Source organism: Neofelis nebulosa, chromosome 2 (assembly GCF_028018385.1).
Source record: "Neofelis nebulosa isolate mNeoNeb1 chromosome 2, mNeoNeb1.pri, whole genome shotgun sequence".
In the NCBI taxonomy this organism is placed as follows: domain Eukaryota; kingdom Metazoa; phylum Chordata; class Mammalia; order Carnivora; family Felidae; genus Neofelis; species Neofelis nebulosa.
This window is the reverse complement of record NC_080783.1, coordinates 51194124-51220178: the sequence shown is the minus strand read 5'-3', so window position 1 is coordinate 51220178 and position 26055 is coordinate 51194124. Positions and strand designations below refer to the sequence as shown.

The following is a 26055-nucleotide window of genomic DNA, read 5'->3' as shown; positions in this document are numbered from 1 at the left end:
TTGAATGTTTAAGTCTCCACAAAATTCATATATTAAAATCTTAAGCCCAAAAAGCTGATGGTATTAGGAGGTGTGGCCTTTTGAAGGTACTCAAGCCATGAGGGTGGAACTCTCAATAAATTGATTACTGCCTTCAGTAAGAGAGGCTTCAGAGAGAACCTTATCCCTTTCAGTTATGTGAAAATACAATGACAAGTCTGTGACGCTTAAGAGGAGCCTCACCCAACCATGCCAGCAGCATGAATTTGGACTTCCAGACTCCAGAACCGTAAGAAACAAATTTCTGTTGCATACAAACTACCCAATCTTTGATATTTTATTGTAGCGGCCCAAACAGGCTAAGGCATATCCCAAGACTAAGAGCAGAGGCTATGTGGATCTCAAGCCAGGCAAGAAAAAGCAGTGGGGAAAATAAGGTTTCTAGAAAGAATGTCTGGATAGGAGGTTGATCCAAATAATGGCTTTCTAATGCCATGCTAAGGAGTTTGAGACTGCTCCAGCAAGGAAAGGTTAGTAGTTCAGGTTTGTTTGTTTGTTTGTTTGTTTGTTTTTTTAATATAAAGAGTGATAGGAAAAGAAACCTTTAGAAATATGACTCTAAATGTGGAAGATGGGTTAGTAAGGGAAGACTGGACTCATTAGGAAGCCACAACTGTAGTTCACAAAATAATGACAGAGCCTTAAATGGGAACCATGGGAATAAAAGGAATAGATTCAGGCATCACATTTAAGAGGTGGAGTCTGAAGGAGTTAAAAGCTCAAATCTATGGCAGGTAACATAAAATAGTTAAGTAGAATGGGGAAAGAATAATGAGAGGAAGGAACTGGAGGAAAAAAAATTCTAAAGGGGGCAACTGCTTATTAGCTCCAGCCAATCACTGCCATGTGGGGAAATATGTCCTAGGGTTCAGGAAGGAAGCCAGAAGTTTGGATATTTATGCAAAAATCTTTCATTTTTAAAATAATGATCAAAGAGACTGTGTTTTGTTTTGTTTTGTTTTAATTTAATGCAGGATAGAGCCAAGCAAATTCTATCCTTGGGCCAAACATGACCCACCAATTTGCAGACTCTAATCTGGAAGATACAGCTACTGGATGTGGAATGTGATGACAAGAAGAGTCAGAGAGCATACCCAAATTTCCCTGTGAGAATCCCTGGCTGAATGGCATGGGAGGTAATAAAATGGCAATAAAAGTGTATCAGGCTTTCTCCCCACCCCCTTATACCTCCCATGAGGGGAATATCCTTCCTATTCCAGAGATGTTGCCAAGTACCTGTGGGTCATATAGCTGTAGATATCTAACCGTGTTTCTCAAACTTCAGTGTAATCACTTGTTGGGTCCCAGCAAATTGATTTAGTAGGTCTGGGGTGGAACCCCAACAATTTACATTCTTAACAAACTCCGGTCCATGGACCACACCCTTGTCAAACTAGCACTTGGCATTAAATGCCTGGAGCTCCAGAGAGAGAATCAAGGCTAGAGATGAATATTTAAAGAAACACTGATACATAAGACTGGATACATTTTCCCAATAGGACTGTAAAATGGTGGCTTGCAAAAGGTAAGAGACAAAAGTACTGGCAAATGAAGAAAATGAAGTTTCAATAAAAAGGAGAGCAAAACAGGTAATACTACAGAGAAATCAAGTAGAATAAGAAAAAGGACCAGATTTTGAAAATGGATAGTCACTAATGACCTGTTCCAGAAAGGTTTCAGGAAAGTAACCACATTATTATGTACAAGAGTAAATAGAAAATTTGGAAGACAAAAGAGCAAATTCAAGCTAGTAAAATTTAGCAACGTGAAGAATGGTAGGGATGAATAAGAGGCAAGCTTAAGAAAAAACAATAACAAGTGTTATTTTACAAGCAGTATCTGGCTTCCAGGGGGCAGGAGGTTTTTCTGGGATCAGGGAAACTGCTCGCAATGATAAGTGTAGCAAAGTCAGAGTATGACGGCACAGAGGAGAATGCAATTAAAATCACTAAACTTTATAGTCCAGAATGGATAAGGAAGTAAAACCAGGAAGTGGCTGATTAGAAAATAGAGAGAGGTCAAAGTTTCAATAAGCCAGGACAAAAAATTTAATAGGGGCAAAGGAGTGAGGAGTGGGAAAGCCATAAGGACTATGATCTGAGAGTAGAGTTTCAAATTCAAGATTTTACCAGTACAGCAATTTCAGGTGATAAAAACATTCAAAGTACTGCTAAAGTAAAGGTCTTTGGAGGCAACTTGTAGGTTTGCAGATGGTGGCAAAGTCAGGGCAAAATTAGAAAATATAAGATTTATAATAAGAAAGTCAATAAAGTGATTAACCTAGCCCCATGAGACACACTGTGAGAAAACAGAGAGACATTATTAAATTTGCTCAAGTCACATAGCTAGAAAGTCCTAAAACTGAAGATTAATTCCAGATTACCTCCCAATTCAAATTTACTTTTAATAAATTATACTGCTTTTTAAAGGTATTAAAAGAATGTGGTTGTCAGCTATGAAAGTCAAACTGCTACAAAAGTACATCAACTTCTGGATATAGGGTAAAGGAAGCACAAAGATAGGGATCTAAGACAAAAGAATTTTGGAAAATAGTTCAACTGAAAGAAGAGCTTTCTCTACTCCACTAAATAAGCCATTCGCAAGAAGATCTTTTCTTTTTTCAAATCCTCAAAAAGATTTAATAAATTCTATTTAAAGGCAAATTTGACATACATGGGTCATTAAGACTCAGCAATTTAGATTTTGGCCAATTCCGTTAAGTCATGAATCACCACTACCATATACAAAAATTCAAGTAAATAAAATCTACATAAAGGATTATGAATTTTACTTTGAAAATCTGCAAACTGTTTCGAGTTTTAACAAATTTCATTTTGTTTCGATTCTACAAACAAGAGAGTTAAAGTTAACAGTAAACAGGCACTGAACATTGGAGTGGATTAAATGCTTCTAACCAGATGATATTGTCAAAACATTATTTACTAGTAAAAAGTTAAGTAGTTAGGCTGGTTGGGCGATCTACTATTAAAAAACGGGAGAAACACGCAATAAATAATTAAGAATAAAGAAAACAAGACTAGAAAATGTAAGTACATAGTAAAACAATGAACAAAAAAGATCAGGTAGAGATTTAAAAATAATTTCCTACTAAATATTTATTCACACTCTACCTCCCTCTAATATTACCAACTCAGTACTTTCATTTTTAGCTTTTTAATTTCATTTTTTAAGTACCATACAGTAAACCTGACCTTCTTTCCTTCTTTTGGTATATAGCTCTAGGAAAAAAAATTTAATGTATAGATTTGTGTAACCACCTCGCCACTGTGGTAACAGTTTCATCACCCCAAAAAACTTCCTTGTTTGCTTTTCCCAGTTCTGGCAACAACTGACCTGCTCTACAAGGCAACATATCATATAGTTTAATTTTATACTAATTTTTATTAAATAAGCTTGCATTTTTTTAAGCATTTTTGAAGACAGCCTAATAAAGTAATTCTCTAAATCATTTTACACTTTTATAAAGTTTTATATAGCTGCCTAACATTCAAAAGAAGATTATCAGGGGGTGCCTGGGTAGCTCAGTTGGTTAAGTGTCCGACTTTGGCTCAGGTCGTGATCTCGCAGTGTGCTGAGGCTGAGCCCTGCATCAGGCTCTGTGCTAATAATAAGCTCAGAGCCTGGAGCCTGCTTTGGATTCTGTCTCTGTCTCTGTCTCTGTCTCTGTCTCTCTCTCTCTCTCTCTCTGTCCCTACCCCACTCATACTCTGTCTCTCTCTCAAAAATAAAAATTAAAAAATAAAATAAAATAAATTAAATTAATAAATAAAATTAAAGAAGATTATTGGGGCACTTGGGTGACTCAATCAGTTGAACATCGGAATTCAGCTCTGAGCCCTGTGTTGGACTCTTATGCTGACAGCTCAGAGCCTGGAGCCTGCTTTGGATTCTGTGTGTCTCTCTCTCTGCCCCTCCCCTGCTTGTCTGTGCTCTCTCTCTCTCAAAAACAAACATTTTTAAAAAGTTTAAAAAGTAAATAAAATTATCAAAGGAGAAATATTATGTAAAATACATGCATGGCTTTAATTTTCCTCAGGACGATTTTTTATTTGGGAGAATAAACTCTGGTTTTCTCAAATACAAAGAATATTTTATTTGGTATTTGATTAATTTTCTACTGTTGGAATGGCCTTTATTTTTTCAAGCTTATTTATTTATTTTGAGAGAAAGCGAGCAAGCAGGGAGGGGCAGAGAGAGAGGGAGGGAAAGACAGAGAATCCCAAGCAGGCTCTGCACTGTCAGCACAGAGCCGGATACAGGGTTCAAAGTCACAAACCATGAGATTATGACCTGAGCTGAGAACAAGAGTTGAACATTTAATTGACAGAGCCAACCCAGGCACCCCGGAAAGGCTTTTAAATGAATCATAAAGTATGACTTTAGAATAATGTTTAATTATAAGTTCAAGTACAAAGCAAATGAAAATAAATTCAAGTGGATCTAAAAGTTACCTGTCTAAATATACTTTAATATATATTTAAGATTCACTGTTGTTTCACAACATACGTCCCACAAAAAATCAATGTCAAGAAGACATTAAAAACAAATTTTTTTTCAGTTGTAGGGCTCAGGTTTTCATGCAATGAATACTAGTTAGCAATAAAAAGAAACAGATTACTGATTCACTTAACAGAGCTGGGTAAATCTCAAAAACATATTGAATGAAAAAAGGCAGACACAACAGTATATGCAGTGTGATTCCATTTATATGGAGTTCTAGAACAGGCAAATTTAATCTATAGTGATAGAAATCAAATTAGTTTTTGTCTGGGTTTGGGGATGGTGAGAAACTGACTACAAAGGGAGAGGGAACTTTCTGAGGTGATGGAAGTGCTCTGTGTCTTGACTGTGGTAAAGGTTACTTAGATGTATACATTTGTCAAAATCCATCAAACTGCTCATTTACATGCACAGATTTCATTGTATGTAAACTACACCACAATAAAGTTGATTTTTAGAAAGTTAACTCAAAAGTTAATTCTCCTTTAGTCTAAATTAACATAGACTTACTTTGTATTAAATGAGTTTATAACTAATCGATAATATTCGCTAAATATTTGATCATGGGACTAAGAGTATGGTAAAAAAAAAAAACAAAAAACCAAAAAACCAACTGTGACATACATAAGTCATGTACTTAAAATATCCTCTGACTGCAAGAATTTTCTGGTTCTCTTCATAAGCTAAGGAGTGCTTATATTTATGTTTGAATAAAGGCTTAATTCAAGGTCTTAATACAGAAAGTATCATGAGTTACTCACATGATAATCTTTTAAAGAGTGCAGCCATCTGATCTGGTTTGTCAAAGCTGGTCCTCATTTGTGTTAGCACATCAACATTCTCTACTACAAGTTTCTAAAACAAACAAAAAAAAAAAATAAGAAAGATTCTAGCTTAGGCATAGACCTCCTTGCATTAATGAGACAAGAGCATGTTTGAAATCACAATCCAGCAAGTAGGAAATACAATTCATGAAATCCAGATGCTCTATGCTATATACTTTTGTTGTTGGTTTAAAAAAAGAATCTTAAAATTATTTATATAGGATTAATGTTTTTATTCAGTTTGAAATTCAAGAAGGGAGGATGGCTCAAGAAAAAGCAATAAAGATAAACAGGAGGATAAAGGATTATCTAATGCTTAGGCACAGAACAGCATCAATAATAAAAAACAGACACTGAAGTGGATATAGAGAGCATAAATTCCAACTAAAAAAAAAACCCCAAAAAACAACAAACAAAAAACTTGCTAAAGTTAAAGGCAGCCAAAGACAGCCTACAGTTCACCACTAGATGTATACAATCAGAGGGAGAGTAATTTCTGGGGTATGTACCACTTCATGGGGATTATTAACAGACCAAGGTTTCCCACACAAATTATAAAATGGAAGTGTTAAAACTCTCTACCTTCTTTCAGAGACCACTGAGAAAAAGGAAGAGAAGAGAATGGAGGGATAAAAATAAGGGAAGGGAGTACAGACAGCTATTAAAGAAAGTATAACTCTTTAAAGAAGGTTTGTCTTAAAAGGTGTTTTGGAAAAGTAATTTAGTTTAGAAATTATAATTAAATATAGTCAATTGGATTCTGTAAGAGATAATGGCTTTATGTATGTGGAAAGTCTGGATGTAATATTTAAATATCCAGGGATGAAGCTAGGCATATTTCAAAGTACATACAAATCCAAGCTTCATCCTTGGATATTTCAATTCAGCAGGCCTGGCTGCAAAGATTTAACAGCAAGCGTATTGTTAAAGTGCCATGAGGGTTTGTCAAAGGCTGATGATAACTGATTCAAGGGGAATATGAAAACCTATACAGAATGTTTATAAAAATCATTTTTCCTATACTAGTATGAATTTTGTTTACGTTACTTGATATCACAGGCATACCTAGGAGATATTGCAGATTTGGTTCTGGACCACTATAATTAAGCAAATACCACAATGAAGCAAGTCAAATAACTTTTTGGCGTCCCAGTGGATACAAAAAGTTATGTTGACACTACACTGTAGTCTATAAAGTGTGCAACAGCATTATATCTAAAAAAACAATGTCCATACTTTAATTAAAAAATACTTTATTGTTAGGATGGCTCAGTTGGTTGAGCATCGAACTTCGGCTCAGGTCATGATCTCACGGTTTGTGGGTTTAAGCCCTATGTCAGGCTCTGGCTGACAGCTCAGAGCCTGGAGACTGGTTCAGATTCTGTGTCTCCCTCTCTCTCTTCCCCTCCCCCACTCACACACTGTCTCTTAAAAATAAACATTAAAAAATATTTTATTACTAAAAATGCTAACCATCATCTGAGCCTTCAGTGAGTTGTAATCACAAATCATTTTAACAAATATAGTAATAATGAAAAAGCTTGAAATATTGGGAGAATTACCAAAATGTGATACAAACATGAGCAAATGCTGTTGGAAAAATGATGCCAATATATTTGACACAAGGTTGGCCACAAACCTACAACTTGTAAAATTGCAGTATCTGCAAAGTGCAATAAAACGAGGTATTCCTGTACTTCGGATTATTTCTCTTTATGTTCCCACCTGTAGTCATATTTGTTTGCTAAACTCAACTTCTACAATCTCTGATGAAAATGCCTACTCTTTCTGGGGCTAATCCAATACCTGTTCCATGCTCAAACTTGGTTCAATCAATACACACTCAAAGTATATGCTCAACCCTGAAAGTCTTCCTGCACTCTGAACATAATACCACATATCACTGAATCATACACCACTGAATTTTAAGTGCACCATTATCTTATGGGCCATTAAGGGAAAACAAACAAACAAACAAACAAACAACCTTCACTAATTAAATTGACACAGTGTTTCTAACATACAACTTTAAGACATCTATAATTTCAGAAATACTAATATGGAATAACTGTGTTTTAGAATCAATAAATTACGGTATATGGTTTTTTAAGTTTATTTAGAGAGAAAGAGTGCAAGCGCGTGGGGGGCGGGGGAGAAAGGCAGAAAGAGGAGAGACAGTAGTATATGTTTAATAGTAAAGACACTGTAATCACTTTTAAGCTCCTGTACCCGGCAATTTACAAATAACCCCATTTACCTATCCACATGAGAGGTGACATTCTAATTTCAACTGAAGAAACTAAGGCTTGGAGAAATTAAATAATCTGTCCAAAGTTAGAGCGATACTAAACAGTGGATTATGCAATCTAAATTCAGGTATGTCTGATTTAAAAATCCATGATCTCAATCTCTAAAGAAACGGTTCCCAATTTTTTCTATGTATCAGAACAATCTAGAGGACTTATTAATTAAAATATACATTGCTGGGTCTTAGTCCCACAACAGATTTTGACTGGCTCAGTTGGAGGAGAGTGCGACTCTTGATCTTAGGGTTGAGGTTCAAGCCCCATGTTGGGTATGGAGCTTACATAAATAACACTTAAAAAAAAACAACAACTGTGCATTGTTAACAAGTTCCAAGGTAATGCTGCTGCTGCTACAAGGACCATACTTTAAGAACCATTACCCCAAGGTGGTTTGCACATTATTCCAAAAAAAAAAATAAATTTAATGATGTCTCTACTTAAAAAGTTTATACATTTTTAAATGTTTTTCTTTTCTCCCTCAATTGCATCCTGAAAGAGAGCTCTCTACACACTTAAAGCCATTGATTGATATCATTGGCAAATGGGCTACAAGCTGGAAGTAACATCAGTGAATACAAATCAAATGAAACATATCAAGAGTACTAAAAATAAACTCGGTTTTCAGTTAATAAGAAAGTGTTAAATTCTTGGCACAATACATATTTAAATTTCCTACTTCATTTGAAAAAAAAAAAAAAGTCTTCCATGAAGAACTGGAGGAACTGATCTGTAAAATACCAAAAACGATTCTTTTGGCAGGATTAGAAGGAGATATTGACTCAATGGGCACACCACCAAATGAAACACTCCAAGAATTTTAATAGGAAAGAAGACTGGCTGTTTTCTTCTTCAGAGAGCAATGAACATATTTTACCATGAATATGCATGCACAGTGCTGACTATGTCTGACATACAATTTATTCACGACCATTAAATATAAAGCAGCTCTCCTTTTTTTCACTGACAAATTTACTCTTTGAAATAAAAGGGTCCTCAAGACATAGTATAGAAGGCAAGTTGATGCATGCTTTTTAGGACCCAAGCAGGGCTCAGAAGTTGTAGGCAGTGACATAGAAAGACTTAAACCTAAACAAGAGGGTTATTACATGTCTGTATAGGGGACTGTTGCACATCCAACCTCTCACCATCTTAAGAAGTGATGCCAACAAGGACAACTCTAAATTCAGGAGCAAAAGTTGGTGGTGGGCGTGGAGGGTGTAGCAGGAGAGAAAATGACCTGAGACAGCCAACTAGAGTACTGAATCTCCTATTCCACCCTCCAATGATCTCCAACAGACTTCCACTCTCCAGCTAGAGGTTACGGTTTTTGAAAAACAGTTTGTAAGAATCACTTGAAACTTTTCTCCAAAGAATATTTGTTATCTTCTGCCAAGTACTTTGGGGCACAACTCATCCAGGACCATCTTAATCCATATTTAAGACTCTATATTCCTTGAACAAAGAGAGTAACACCAAAAGGGCTGGAGAACCTGGGAGGGGCAGATCATATCCAGTTCACAACTGCCCTTGGTAGGCTAATTTAGACCATCTTTTCTCCAAAAGACAACTTAAAAAGTTGGAGAGCTATATAAAGAAAGAGTCTTCTTTCAAAGAAGCTAAAAAGATAAGTAAGCTAAAATCAAGGAGAAAGTGGGAACTCAGAGACATAAGCCTAGCAGTGGAAGGCTTATATAATAACCCTTTGAGGTATCTGTATAAAGAGAGTGGAGGGGAATTTAAGCAGATTTCCCACTCTCCATTGCAGGTAGGCTTTGGGTTTTATTACAGACCCCCTTGCTCCACAAGACCACAAAAACTATGTCTTAATCTTACAAATGCTGCTTCTTGATTAGCAAATGTCTTCAGGTCAAAAATGGCTTCCAGTGCTAGGCTTGTCTCTGACTTCCCACTTTCTCCTCGATTTTAAACTACCTACCTTTTTTTTTTTAGCTTCTTTGAAAGAAGAATCTTTCTTTATATAGCTCTCCAACTTTTTAAGTTGTCTTTTGGAGGAAAAAAAATGGTATAAATAACCTAGCCTACCAATACTTGAAGCAAAACACTAAATGTTATTTCTTCTTGTAATTTCATAAATTAGGTCATTCTAAGGGCAGTAACTTTATAGGACACTAAAAAATGCAAAACAATTATAATCACCACTGGCAGACTGACTACTTTTGGAGATGGATCTCAATGTGAGAGAATAATATACAACACACTGAACTTGTCTATATGAAACATCATTATATTATGGTCATAAGATTTCTTATGTAATAAAATACAAGAATACACATGGAAGTATGCCTCAGTACACAGAGGCCAGAAATAAAAAGTCATAAATAACACCTTCTCTAGTTCTTAATAATACACAAGTAGCTGAAATCCGATAAATTTGGACTATGTATGTATCTTTGTTAAAAGGGATCTCTTAGAAAATCATTGTAAAGTACTGTGCAATTCCAGAAAACTGAATCATTAGGACTAGCTTTGTTGTTGTTGTTGTTGTTGTTGTTTTTTATTTATTTTTTTTGAGAGACCGAGACAGAGCACAAGTGGGGTAGGGGCAGAGAGAGAATTGAGACACGGAATCCAAAGCAGGCTCCAGGCTCTGAGTTGTCAGTACAGAGGCTGATGCAGGGCTCAAACTCACAAACTGTGAGATCATGACCTGAACTGAAGTTGGACGCTTAACCAACTGAGCCACCCAGGTGCCCCAGAACTAGCTTTGTTTTGAAGAAATTTCAATGGTAAAGGCACAATGCTAGAAATGTAAACCTTTCATATTTATGGTTGACCATCTGAAGGAGTCTTCTGAAAACTAGTTAATCAAATCAGGATTTAAACTTGAGAAGTAAAAAGGTAAAAATAGGAAGTCCCTAAATAGCAAAACATCATCATGTGATTGTTAAAAAGTCTTCCTACAAATACAACCTCCTATCATTAATAAAATATACAAGTTTTTATGAAGATAAATAAAAAGTCAGGCCAAGTAAGAGAACTCACATAGAAGATTTCTAAAATGCTAAAATCAAGGAAAGACTATATGCCTACAAATTGGACAACCTGGAAGAAATGGATAAATGCCTAAAAACATATAAACCACCAAAACTGAAACAGGAAAAAATAGAAAACCTGAAAAGAAACTGCACCAACAATTAAAAAAAACAAAAAAAACCTCCCACAAAATAAAGTCCAGGGACAGACGGCTTCACAGGCAAATTCTACCAAACATTTAAGGAAGAGTTAACACCTATTCTTCTCAAACTATTCCAAAAAACAGACAAGGAAGGAAAACTTCCAAATGCATTCTGTAAGGCCAGCATTACTCTGATACCAAAACCAGATAAAGATTCCACTAAAAAAGAAAACTACAGGCTAACATCCCTAATGAAAATGGACATAAAAATTCTCAATAAAATACTAGCAAACAGAATCCAACAAAACATTAAAAGAATCATTCACCATGATCACGTGGGATTTACTCCTGGGTTACAAGGGTGGTTCAATATTCATAAATGAATGTGATACACCACATTAATAAAAGAAAGGGTAAGAACTATATGATCCTTTCAATAGATGCAGAAAAAGCATTTGACAAAGTACCACATCCACCATTCATAACAAAAACCCTCAGTAAAGTAGGGATAGAGGGAATATATCTCAACACAATAAAGACCATATACAAAAACCCCACAGCTAATGTCATCCTCAATGGGGAAAAACTGAGAGCTTTTCCTCTGCAGTCAGGTGCAAGATAAGAATGTCTACTCCCACCACTGTTAATTAACATAGTACTGTAGGTCTGAGCCATAACAATCAGACAACAAAAAGGAATAAAAGGCATCCAAATGAGCAAGGAAGAAGTAACACCTTCACTATTTGCAGACAATATGATACTCTATATAGAAAACCCAAAAGACTGCACAGAAAAAATGCTAGAACCGATACACAAATTCAGTAAACTGACAGGATACAAAATCAAAGTACAGAAATCTGTTGCATTTCTATACACCAATAATGAAGCAACAGAAAGAGGAATTAATGAATCAATGGCATTTACAATTGCACCAAAAACAGTAAGATACCTAGGAATAAACCTAACCAAAGAGGTGAAAGAGCTGTACTCCAAAAACTATAAAACACTGATGAAAGAAACTGAAGACGACACAAAGAAACAGAAAGACATTCCATGCTCATGAACGAATAGTTAAAATGTCTATATTACCCAAAGCAATCTACACATTTAACACAATCCCTATCAAAATATACCAGCATTTCAGAGCTAGAACAAACAATCCTAAAATTTGTATGGAACCACAAAAGACCCCAAATAGCCAAAGCAACCTTGAAAAAGAAAAGCAAAGCTAAGGCATCACAATTCCAGACTTCAAGTTATATCATAGAGCTGTGGCCAAAACAGTAGGTATTGGCACAAAAACAGACACAAAGATCAAAGAAAAAGAATAGAAAACCCAGAAATTAACCCACAACTATATGGTCGATTAATCTTAAAAAAGTAGGAAAGAATATCCAATGGGAAAAAGACAGTCTCTTCAACAAATGGTGTTGGGAAAACTGGATAGCAACACACAAAAGAAACTGGACTAATTTCTTACACCATACCCTAAACTAAATTCAAAATAGATTACAGGGGCGCCTGGGTGGCTCAGTTGGTTGAGCGTCCGACTTCGGCCCAGGTCACGATCTCACAGTTCGTGGGTTCAAGTCCCACATCAGGCTCTGTGCTGATGGCTCAGAGCCTGGAGCCCAGAGCCTGCTTCGGATTCTGTGTCTCCCTCACTCTCTGCCCCTCCCCCGCTCGCTCGCGCGCGCGCGCGCGCGCGCTCTCTCTCTCTCCTTCAAAAATAAACGTTAAAAAAAAAATGCATTAAAGACATAAATATGAGACATGAAACCATTAAAATCCTACAGAAGAACACAGACAATAACCTCTTTGTCATCAGCTGTAGCAATTGTTTTCTAGATATGCCTCCTGAGGCAAGGGAAACAAAAGCAAACATAAATTACTAGGACTACATCAAAAGAAAAAGCTTCTGCGCCACAAAAGAAACAATCAACAAAATTAAACGGCAACCTACTGAATGAGACAAGCTTTCTGCAAATGACACATCCTATAAAGAGTTAGTATCTAAAATATATAGAACTTACAAAACTCAACACCCAAAAAACAAATAATCCAATTAAAAATGTGAAGAACAGGGGCGCCTGGGTGGCGCAGTCGGTTAAGCATCCGACTTCAGCCAGGTCACGATCTCGCGGTCCGGTCCGCGAGTTCGAGCCCCGCGTCAGGCTCTGGGCTGATGGCTCGGAGCCTGGAGCCTGTTTCCGATTCTGTGTCTCCCTCTCTCTCTCTGCCCCTCCCCCGTTCATGCTCTGTCTCTCTCTGTCCCAAAAATAAAAATAAAAAACGTTGAATAAAAATGTGAAGAACATTTTCCCAAAGAACACATACAGATGGGCAACAGACACATGAAAAGATGCTCATCATCACTTATCATCAGGGAAATGCAAACCAAAACTACAATCAGATATCACTGTATACCTGTCCGAATGGCTAAAATCAAAAACACAGGAAACAACAGGTGTTGGTGAGGATGTGAAGAAAAAGGAACCCTCTTGCACTGTTTGTGGGAAGGTAAACTAGTGCAGCCAGTGTGTAAAACACTATGGAGGTTCCTCAAAAATAGAAGCTACCTAAAAATAGAAATACCTACAATCCAGCAATCACACTACTTAGCATTTACCCAAAGAATACAAAAATACTAATTTAAAGGGATACATGCACCCCAAAGCTTACAGCAGCATTTTCTACAATAGTCAAATTATGGAAACAGCCCAAATATCCATCGACTGATGAATGGACACACGCACGCGCACACACACACACACACACACACACACACACACGGAATATTAGTCAACCATAAAAAAGAATGAAATCTTACCATATGCAACAATATGGATGGAACTAGAGAGTATTATGTTAAGTGAAATATGTCAGTGAGAGAAAGACAAATACCATATGATTTCACTTATATGTAGAATTTAAGACACAAAACAAATGGGGACGGGGAAAAAAAGAGAGAGACAAAGAAAGAAACAGACTCTTAACTATAGAGAACAAACTGATGGTTATCAGAGGGGAGGTGGGTGGGAGGATAGGGTTAAATGGGTAATGGGCATTAATGAGTGCACTTGTGATGAGCACAGGGTGTTGTATGTTAAGTGTTGAATCACTAAATTGTATACCTGAACTAGTATTACACTGTATGTTAACTGGAATTTAAATAAAAACTTAAAATCACAAAAATAAAATGTTAAAATCAAAAGTTTTAGAAATACAATGGTTAGTATCCTAAACTATCTTTGTTTTGGACCGTATAGTATTTAATGAGAAACCCAAGCTAATTCACACTCATGCTTCTCAATTATTATCAACCTTAGTTCTTACACAAAAAGTTTCTTTTGTCTAGGTTTGTGACTTAAGCTGAATATTGTCAAATATTTAAATGAGAAGTCAGCCAAGAAACAACACTCTTGAGTCAGAAAATTCAATAGCATTAAAAAAAAATCAACACTATTTACACTCTCATCAAAACTTTAAATTTTAATAATATTCAAGAAAAGAAATAGTCACCCAGAATACAACAGAAATGTTAAAACATAAGCTCCTCTCATTTCTTTTTTAAGAATACAGGATGTACTTGACAATATTAATACCTAAGGACAGAGCTAAGAGAGTTAAGTTCATAAATAAAGTATTAGTAAAAGATTATGACAAAATCTGCACTCAAAAAAGATCTGGGGGCACCTGGGTGGCTGAGTCAGATAAGCCTCTGACTCTTGATCTTGGCTCAGGTGATGATATTATGGTTCGTGAGATCAATCCCCTCATAGGGGCTCTGTGCTGACAGTACACAGAGGCTCTCCCCCTATCTTTCTGCTCCTCCCCTGCTTGCACACATGTTCTCTCTCTCAAAATAAATAAACATTTTAAAAAAAGATATAGAAATAATAGTATCTAACAAGATAAATTTTTAAAAGACAAACAATAAAGCAACACTTAACTCTAAAGAAAAAAATACAAAATCAAGGATGTGGAGAGCCATGGTTCAAGGTCAACATATGAAAAAAAGAAAACTTATGATTGTAAGTTAACATGAAAATATTATGTTATAGGTACCAAATGTGTCAAAGCAATATTAAATTGTACTAGTAAGTGTAGTGTCCACAATGGATAAGTGTACCTTTACTAATCAGATCTCTAGCTGAAGTTTATTCTCAGTTCAAGGCACTATTTTCTAAGAATGATACAAACAATTAAGATAGAATTTGTACAAAAGACAGAGAGATTAAACATGAATATATTTCACATGGCGAAGAGAAAGGCAATACACTACTAAAGTTTTTAAATATGTGAAGGGTGATCTTGTTAAACGCAATCTCTGCCTCTTCACATTAGAATGAAGACCAATCAGGGGTGCCTGAGTGGCTCAGTTGGTGGACTGTCCCACTCTTGATTTTGGCTCAGGTCATATCTTATGGTTCATGGGTTTGAGCCCCGTGTCAGGCTCTGTGCTGGCAGCATAGAGCCTGCTTGGGATTCATATTCATTCATTCTCTCTCTCTCTCTCCCTCCCTCCCTCTCTGCCCCTCCCCTGCTCTTTTCCTCTCTCAAAAATAAATAAGCATAAAAAAAAAAAAAGAATGAAGACACATCAAAAAATCACTACTCAGATATTTACTCAACATAACTAGAGATATGCAGTAACTGAAGAGACTGCCTCATTTTCAAAAACACCAGATCATCCTCCTAGAGAAATGTAGTGTACCTTCCTGCATTAGATAAGTGTGGGTTAGAGGACTGCTTAGATCTCTTTCATTTCTAAAAACAGCATAGCACAGGACTAGTATAAGGTCTAGGGCTAGACTGACTATGTAGGTTCAAAGTTCAAAGTTTAGTTTCACCATTTTCAAGCATGTGAGCCCAGAGAAGGTACTTAGTAGTTCTTGATCCTACTTTTTTAATTTGTAAAATAGGGGTAATACCACCAGTTTTATGTAAGGAGCTTAGAAAAGTCCTGGAACAAAGCAAAGGGTCAAAAAAGCTACCTATTTTTATTTTTGCATCCAACAGATACTTAGCAAGTACCTTCTATGTGTGGACACTGATTTAGCAAAGTTTTAAGAGGGTTTATAACTAAGTTTTTATTCTTTTTTTTTTTTAACGTTTATTTATTTTTGAGACAGAGAGAGACAGAGCATGAACGGGGGAGGGGCAGAGAGAGAGGGAGACACAATATCGGAAGTAGGCTCCAGGCTCTGAGCCATCAGCCCAGAGCCCGATGCAGGGCTCGAACTCACTGACCGCGAGATCATGACCTGAGCCGAAGTCGGACGCCCAACCGACTGAGCCACCCAGGCGCCCCCTAAGTTTTTATTCTTGTGACAGTGACATAAATACATGACATGAAAGGTCACAATAAGATACACAAAAAGGTGAATAAAAAGAATAAAAAGTGATGCTTGCTGTTTTTAAAAGTGTGGTCAAGAAAGGATATTCTGAGAAGGCAACATTTGAAAAATACACAAATATTATGAGAAGACAATACTTCAGTGAAAAGTATTTTGAGGTAACAACAAGCAGGCCAACCAGGCTGGAAGAGTTAAGAAGGTAAGAAAAGCAAAAGGCCAGTTCCTATAGGGGCCTTCCAGTACTGTTAAGGACATCAAATCCCCTTGAACTCTCATAAATACAGATGCAGAGACCTAAATAAGCCAATCTGTACCACTACATGACAATATTCTATCCACCACATTAAATAGCAAAGAAGCACCCAAAATACTTAATAATTCCAGAAGTACCTATTATTTAGTCTGAAATAAAAAATAGCTGGCAAAAGTGAAATTTTCTTGAATTCAAGGAAAAGAATATCTTGCCATAATTCTTCTATTATCTCATACTGAAAAGAATACAAGAAAGTGAACTGAAGATGAGAAATCTGTTACCTAAAAAATAACAGAATAGAAAGGAGATGATGTATTTACAGGGGAACGAATCTAATAAACAAGAACGATATTACTTGTGAAGAACTAAAACTGTCATTGCAAGGTTTAGCATTTAAAACTATATAAAGTATACAGTGTGTGTATTTAAAACCCACATATAAAAGTTGACTTTTATAAAAGAATTGCAGAACGTTCTTAGAGGATAATGAACATGAAAAATACCAAGTAATAATTACTCAGTGCTTATTGTGGATGAAGAACTATGCTCAGTACCTAAGCATTTGATATGTATCATATAACTCTTTCAAAGTAAAAGCTTAGTGAGTTTAAACTTTGCTCAAAGTCAAAGCTCATAAGTGAGAGGACTGAAATTCAGGTCTTAAAAGCTTGAGTTCTTAACCACTGGGTAATACCACATCTCCTTTTAGTCACAGACTCTTACATATTTTATTCATTCAGCAAAATATTTTTTACCTTGCAGGAATTGACTTATCCTATATAACTGCTAAGTTTTCAGTAAATTGGATTACCACATTTAGACCTCAGTGCTCTATGTAAATGCAAGCTACTTATCAATGCTACCTACCATATTCTTAAATTAAAAATGCAAGGCGCAAGTAATCACCAAAAAATTTCACAAAGGGCACAATTTAAAACACGCCTCTTGTATTCTGTTAAGTTATAAAGTTTTGGTGGTTCAAATTCAAATTCTTTCAAAAACTAGATAGTTATATACAGACTCATTCAATATAAATCACCTTAGAGCTGGGATATTTCTAAAAGACTTTAAAAAAGTCATTTAAAAGGCTGTTGCTTCAGCCCTTTTACATCTTAACAAAATGTTAAGCATTCTAAAGAAATTTTTTATCTACCTTAAAGGGTGTAAGATAATTTAAAAGATTACTTAGTAATAAAAAAACAATGAGCCCAGGGGCACCTGGCTGGCTCAGCTGGCAGAGCATGCAAATCTTGATCTCAGAGTCTGTTGAACCAGTTCCACATGTGGCATAGAGATTACTTTAAAAAAAACCAACAACAACCCAGTGAGCCTAATAATGTTTGCAACATAAACTGTGGGAAATAATACATTCAAACTACAAATTTAAACAAATGACTTTGGCTGGAATTTTGAACAGTCCTTCAAAGAAAAGCATTATGGTACTATAGAATCAAGACTTGAGCAAACATCAAGAAATCTGACTTTCAATCTCTTTTAGCAAGTCATTTCACCTCTCTAGGCTTTCAGTTTTTTCATCCATAAAAGAGAGAGTATTAAATGACAATCCAATTGAAAGGCCATCGTAGCTCTATAATTTCATTTACATGAGAATTTTCATGTTGGGTTAAGGTAATTAACAAAATAGACTTGTTCATATTCTTGAAATGTTTTTTCAGGAATCAATGTTTCAAAGCTAAAACTGATAAAGACTGTATTACCTTAAGTTCAGCAACTTGTGATGAGATATGCCACATAAGGCTCTCACTTAGGAACTTCATACCATATGGGCCTAGTAGTTCTGATAACGACCTCATTTCTGAAAGGAAATGTAATTAATTTTACACTCTGATAGAGCAAATACTTTAAGAAAATGAATATTAACATTTTGGAATGTTCCATCATAGAAGCAAATTATTAATGCAAAAATCTCTAGTCTCTAGAATCAAAAGGAACACAAATGCAAAGGTAAGTCTAAGATATAATGTATGATTATGCACTGAATGAACGTAACTGAATGAAAATAGTTTTAACAATGAAAAGCCAAAAGAATCAAGGTTTCTTCACTCCATTAAACATGTCATAGGTTTTATTCACCTGATATGTCAGAATATTCCTCTGCATTGAATGTTAATTCATTTTCTGTAGGTAAGTTCACAAATGCTTTCATTGCAGGGAAATAAGCTATATGACCATTGCTGACTTGTCTTAACAAAGTTTCCAAATACCTAGGAAGAAAAAGTAAATTTATAACCGGGAGAAATTAATTCAAAGTTTATGGTATTATTCAAATTATGGTATACATTCCTGCATTAAGATGACTGATGACACAAATGAGCACTTACTGATAAAAAAATAACTTTCCTAAGCATTTCACCACAAAGAAACTTTGTATCAATCCAAATTTCTAAATGTGCTCCTTACCAATTTGTGTATAGACTTGTAATGGTTGGTTCTCCATGACTGTCTAAATGTTGTGTTTGCTGAAGAAGAACATTATTAAACACTCTTGTAATATCAATTTGCACATAGTTTTCTATCGACTGTAGTACAGTCATGTATGCTCTTACACTTGTTAGAAGCTCTGATGGTTTTGCAATTTCCTGTGTGGCTTGATTATACATAGTCATTCCAACAATTGACCTGGGTAAGGGAGGGAATAAGAAATGAACTTTTCCATTTATGTACATAGGCCATTCAACCTACTGATCTCTAATATTAAGTATGCAATAAAATTAATTTTAACATACTAATTGTTACAAAGTAATGAAATTATTATCTTCCCAAGAAACCATCTTAAAAAAGAATGAACACCCAAAAGCTACAATAAGGTAGAATTAGGATTTTAAAAATTCTAAGGACATCAATAATAACAATGAATTAAGGATAAAGAGGGTCTTAAAAAATTCCTTTAATAGGACTCACTGTCTCTAGCAAGCACACTGGACTATTTAATCCATAGCTCAAACTCATCTGGCACAGTTATGTGCTAGTATTTTTTTAGGCTTTGTATCAATCACCCTCATGTTTAAAACCCTGCAATGTAACAAAAATAAATAAAAACATTAAAAAAAATTTTTTAAATAAAAAAATAAAACCCTGCAATGTAGTTACTACCACCACCACTTCACAGATAAAAAGAAACTAAGGCTCAGAACTGACGTCAACTGAATACAGTCACTTTGTTTGGAAATAGTGCCTAGGCTTTGAACCCACAACTGCCTTAGTGCTGCCCCTCAACAAAATGCATGACAGTTAAAACAAGGCAACAAACAAAACTTTATTGTTCTTTAATCGTTCACAGCACGTGAAACACAGTTCTGTTAGGTTTATATCCCAATAAACTATAAAAGCCTAAAAAGAAACACAGATTTTGAAAATACTTTCCCTTCTGATCTTTTCCTACATTGGCCACCCCTATTTTACCATCTTTAAAACTCCTTGAGCATTGGATTTATAAAGATCTTAGACTTGTATTTGTAAGGATAAATCCTTAAAGACAATGACAAACCCCATCGATAGAAAACAATCCCAGAAAACAAGGATTCAAGGCAATAATTGCTATCCTTGTATATAACCCCTAAAGTCCTAAGATTGTGCTCAAGTGATCAGTAAAACCCAACCAACTAACACAGCTATTTGTTTTGGCAAAAAAATCTTTCCCCGTAAACAAGTTTACAGCTTTGCCTTGATCCTGATCACTAAATGGATGTTTTGTTACAAGAACATGTTTCTCTGTGGAGAACATACTTACAGAAGGAAAACAAGGGAGCTGAAAAGTGAGCTCTATCTTCCACCCACAACTCTACCACCCCGCTGACTAGAGAATAATAAATACCAGAAGCTGTAATGTCCCTTTCGTCTAAATACTATTCTGGGTTTCACTGTGAGGCTGCCTACCTTACTAATTTAGGATAGCAAAAGACAGTCTTTGTTTAACACCTGACTAGGCAAGTGATGACTTAACACACAATTTAGTGCCCACTTATACATTCTCCTACTTTGTTCTCTAATTGTTAAAGTCTTCTCACAAACTATAGCTCTCAGCTTTATACTGTTTTATTACCACTCACAGAACTTAACACACTGTGAAGCACATGGCGCAGATACTACTTGTTAATGACTACAAACCTTTGAAAAAAATCTTTGGCTAAATTTTGGTTTATAAAGTGTTTTAAGGCCTTCAGGAAAAACTTCTCAAATTAATCAATATTTTCTTTAGCAAGTATGTAACTTTAGAAACATATATAAGACTTATAAAACTCTAATTAAGATTGAGTGCCTCAAGAGTCTAGAATTCTACTGGCCTAACAGCATACATTTGAATTCAGAAAAAACAAGAGTTGGGGTGCCTGGGTAGCTCAGTCAGTTAAGTGTCCGACTTCGGCTCAGGTCATGATCTTGCAGTTTATAAGTTCAAGCCCCACATGGGGCTCTGTAGTAAAAGCTCAGAGCCTAGAGCCTGCTTCGGATTCTGTGTCTCCCTCTCTCTCTGCCCCTCCCCCACTCTTGTTCTGTCTCTATTTCTCTGTCTCAAAAATAAACAAATGTTAAAAGAAATTTTTTAAAAAGATTAAAAAAAAAAAAAGAAAAAACAAGTGTTTATCTAGTCCTGATATTTTCAAACATTTGACTAGACCAACTATAAGATATGTAGTTAGCATCACAACTCAGTACATATATACATATACATAGCAAAGAGTTTCATGAAGCAACATTTATATTTACTACATACAGTGCACTGGTTCTTTATTGTTCGTTTGTTTATTCTTCCTTGTTTCTTTTCCTTCCCCTCCCTCTTCTTTCTTTAAATGTTGACTACAACAACCTTCTACACTGATTTCATGACACTACTTGGTTGCTACCTACCAGATGAAATACACAGATTTGCTCCAGTCTTCTCATTTTGTTTATACAAAAGCTAAGGCTCACAGAGATTAACTGCTTTGTCCAATGTTACAACTAGTTAATAACAAGTATGAGACAAGAATCTGCATAACATAATTCCCAGTTCACTATTCTTTATACTTCCCCATTCGTTATTCTTGATACTACATCAGTTCTAATACTTTTCCTCATAAAAGGAAACACCATATACATATGAAGACTATAACAAACCCATCAGCTGAACCAACAAAAAGTTCATATTCTCTCTTACTTAGTAAAGCGGATTTCCAGATGAGACGTCAAATATTCTCGTGGGGTAAAGGTATGTTCCCAAACTACCATGTTTGGTACATAATTTATAGAGAAACACAACTCAGAAAGTGCAGTGTGCAATTTATCAAGGCTAAAAAAATATTAATAGTAAATAAAATGTTAAACATTTCATCACAGCAATACAAAATTAATTTTATAAATATATCAGACCTTATTTGAGAATTACAATTGCAGAATTCAATATTTTTCTTCCCTAAACTGACAAGTTCAAAATCTTTAAAAATATTACTAACATATGAGAGCAATTTTCTAAAGATAGCATCATTCATCTGTTTCTACATTCAGATAATAATGACTTTACTGATTTTATAGACAAGAAAGTTTATTACATGCTCATAAAGACAATCATTTCCAAATCTTGCTATATTTTTGGTATTGGAGGAAGAAAATAGTCTACAAAATGGCAAATAGCTTGTTCAACATAAAAAAGCAAAGTAGTAGGAAATCTACTTTAAACAAATATGGATTCATTATTGCCCACCAATGCCTACCCTCTAAACAAACACATGGCCCTTAATAATATCTAGTCTGATATATCCACTTTAAAAATGATGTATGTTCTAATATGACAACATGCCAAAATAAAGTCTCAGATTATTAGATTTTAAATAAATGTAAAATTACTAGACAGATTTCTAGACAGATTCTTGGCCTTTAGTACTCACTATATAAAGACAAATATTACCTATTACATGAATTTTCTTTAAAAATCTAAAATCTATATTTTGGAAATTAGCACTACCTACTCAAGTTCACAAAGGTAAAATAACAACAACAACTAATGGCTGAAAAATGAAGAATTTACAATTACTAGCATTCTTTCAGTACTAATGCCATAAAAAAATGAAAAAATTCTCCTACTCATAACAAAAAGATATAATAAAAATGGATGGCTTACTTGGTCACTACCAGTCTGTTTTTCCTCATACTCTCAACTCCTGGTTTTTCCCTTTCAGGTTCCCCTTTCTTACCAGTCTGTTTTTTTGACTTTTTATTCACTGCTTGACTAATGGTTTTGGCACAATGCTTGGGTAGCAACTAAATTTAAAAAGAAATGAAAATTTACATGACAATTATTTTGAAAACATATTAACTATTTAAGCAAACCTTAGCTGAATCCATACTATGTAGCACTAAGAACAGAGGTGTAAGTGAGATGTAGATTACCTAGCTAGCTAAAGGAGCTCGCACAACTTGGTAGAAAACAGAAATAGATGAATCTTGTGTGAAGAAAACTTCACAGAGGTTCTATAAAGGCTACAGTTTAAAGGATAAGTAAAAACAAAGTAGGCAAGTAAAGAATGAGAATGTATTACTAGAAGGAAAAAGGTCTATGAAGAATAAACTGTGCGAAGACATGATGTGTTCAGAATTTAATGAGAACTACTAGCTGGTAAAGCATCAAGTGCAGGGTGAAGTAGACAGTCTGAGCTAGCAGGAAGGGACTTGAATACAAAGCTAAAAGGTGGATTTTAAAACAGTAAGTAATCCTAAAGATGGGCTAATTTTTAAAAACCTAAAAATGGAGTTTTACAAGAAGAGGTAATGAGATTTACTAAGAGTTTAACACACACACACACACACACACACACACACACACAACTAACAGCTTATTTTCTTGCCTTCATACACAAACATCCTGTCCTTGCGGAAACACGTGAATTTTTACCTGGTCACTGAGAGTACACTGTTCTGTGCAAATATCAGTGATGAGATTTCGAGCTTGTTTGGCCATTTCATCCAAGAACATATTACATAAGGAAAGACTGCGATCTCCAATATGATGTCGCTGTCAAAGCAGAATAATAACAATAATAAAAGTTATAAGAAAGTGGTTTGAATTAAAATACTTTTTAAATAAACATGGAAAATAAAGTCTGTATAGTAAGGAGTGGGAGTAGGGAATGTTACAGATTTTGGGGGGGGGGGGGGAACACCTAACCTACCATACTGTATTTACACAGTTGACATAAAGTAAGTATTTGGTGATTATACAACTACAATGATTGCGGGGATCTTAGAGGACCAATATTTTCCTTAACACAAAAAACTTAATGTAATTTCCAAGTTTCACAAGGTCCTATGCATCCAGTTCTTAAATATTAAACTATCAAAGAAAGGATGTGAAAGAGATTTAGAGTAATACTTTCTAATCTTAAATGATATATATATATATATATATATATATATATATATACACACACACACACATACATATATATATACATATCTCAACACAATGAATAACTTTGTAGTGTACCAACAGAAAAGAAAAGCTTAAGTATTTAATTAAAATTGTTAGAAATCAAGTCAGTAAAACAAAGAAATTCACAAGGCATTCAACTCTCTAAAATCAAACCCATCAACCCAGAAGAGAAAAAAAAACCTGTGCATTTTCTAAATACAACAGGGGAAAAAAAAGAACATTATATTTACTTGTTAGGAGATTAGATATGTATATGTAAACATACACTCACTCAAATCCATCCATCTCTCTCTACAGGATTCTGTATCTTTTTAGTTTTGGTGGATGTCGCAATAATTTAATAGGGTTTTCTTGTCAACGGTAACTGGAATGTTGAGTATATAATGCTATAACATTTTGCACTACACGTTTGTAGCACTTTACAAAGAGATAAATTTTTGAAGTTTACCTTACAGATCTTCCATAATTACATAACGAATGTATAATTTACATATACTTCTATGCTAAAATAATGTAATATACAAGAATATAAAAATACTTAAACACATAATGTAACTGTTCCTAGCTCTCTCATGATACCTTAATGTATTTTATTCTAAATGCCCTTTAAAACTTTAACAGGAAGCCAAACTGAACGGTTTGCATCTCCAGGCCAGATAAAATTAAATATTAGTTCACTTTACTTAAGGAAAGATTTCAAATTATAAACATTTAGGATTTCATTTAACCAAAATCTGACTTTTGAAAGATGAAACATACCCCTTGCTATCATTTACTCCTGAAAAAAGAACATTAAATTACCACTGCTTCAAATTCACTAGCCTTAATTTAAAATACAAATCTGGTATCACTACTCTCTTTAAGTGGCTCAGAAATGCTGAGACTGGATGGAAAACAAAACAACTAAAGTCTCTTAACATGTCACAGTCTCTCCATGATCTGCTCTCACCCTATTGCTACAGTGCTGAGACAGATTTTAGGAGAACAATGTCAGAAGCAGAGATACCACGTAAGGACAATAATCCAGGAAAAAAGATATGGCTTTGACAAAGATGAGAAGAAGTAGGCATTTGGATATATATAAAGGTAGAGCCAAAGGCAGAAAAGGCTTTGAAGGATGGCGATGGGGTAACATGTGGAGAATCAATAGTTCTATTCTGGACATGTTACATTTCAGATGGTCACAAATACCTAAACTGCAGCAGAATATACAGAAAATCTAGAACTAAAGGCAAAGGTCTGGGCTGGAGATAAAAATTTGGGAGGCATCAGCAATATGCTAAGTGAAATTAGCCCAACACAAAAAGACAAATACTACATGGTTCCACCTTTATAAACTACCTAGAATAGGTAAATTCTTAGAGACAGAAAGTAGACTAGAGGATACCAAGGGTTGAGGGATGAGAAATTACTACTTAATGACACCAAGTTTCTGCTTGGAGTGATAAAAGTTTTGCAAATAGGTAGTGGTGACGGTTGCACAACACAGTGAAAGTAATTAATGCCAATGAGTTGCACATTTGAAAATAATTTAAATGGTACATGCTTATATTATAAAGTTAAATGTTTATTAAAAAAATATTTTTATCACAATTTTTTAAAAGGCAAAAGAAAAAAAAAAGAATGGGTATAGAGTCCAAATTGTTGAAGTTAAATTTAAATGCCTGGCTGAGAAATTTTTACCTTCTCTACATGCAATGGAGAACCACTGAGGATTTTTCAAGAAGGAAAGAAGTACTCTGGTGGCATTGTATCAGGTGATCTTAAAGGCAGAAATACTGAAGACAGGAAAACTACTTAGGAGTATATATGAAGAATATTGCAAATTTGAGCTACAACAGTGACAAAAGCAATGGAAAGTGTAGAAGACGGATTCAAATTCTTGTTTTATACCAGACAAATAAAACTAAGAGGACTTCATGGGTAATTTAATGGGAGGAATGATGGTGAGGAAAATTAATAATGTATTTTCGGCATAAAGCTTGAAGAAAATATCTATTAAATCTAAAAACTCTATAAAACTATTAAATGTGGTGGTGTTGGTATCCCTGCAGGTAAAAATCCTAAAAGGTGTCCCTGCTGAATTTCCCTCAGGCTAACCTTTCTCAGAGTCAGTTTCCAATGCATTGCTGGAATACAATCTGCAACCTAATGCTTAGAGACATTAATAACGCTACTGCAATTTGTTGGTTT

General features: G+C 35.0%; 1 protein-coding gene across 5 annotated transcripts in view; it reads right to left on the bottom strand.

The window, feature by feature from the left end:
- Positions 1-26055, bottom strand: part of NCKAP1 (NCK associated protein 1) — a 110208-nt gene that overhangs the window by 12669 nt on the left and 71484 nt on the right. For all 5 annotated transcript variants that reach the window (XM_058712114.1, XM_058712149.1, XM_058712124.1 and 2 more), the window contains 7 exons: positions 23326-23445; positions 22555-22694; positions 21595-21726; positions 18861-19079; positions 18534-18664; positions 18158-18255; positions 5322-5415 (listed from right to left, as the gene is read on the bottom strand). In XM_058712114.1, the coding sequence (XP_058568097.1) occupies positions 5322-5415; positions 18158-18255; positions 18534-18664; positions 18861-19079; positions 21595-21726; positions 22555-22694; positions 23326-23445 (934 nt within the window). The remainder of the gene's footprint in view (positions 1-5321; positions 5416-18157; positions 18256-18533; positions 18665-18860; positions 19080-21594; positions 21727-22554; positions 22695-23325; positions 23446-26055) is intronic.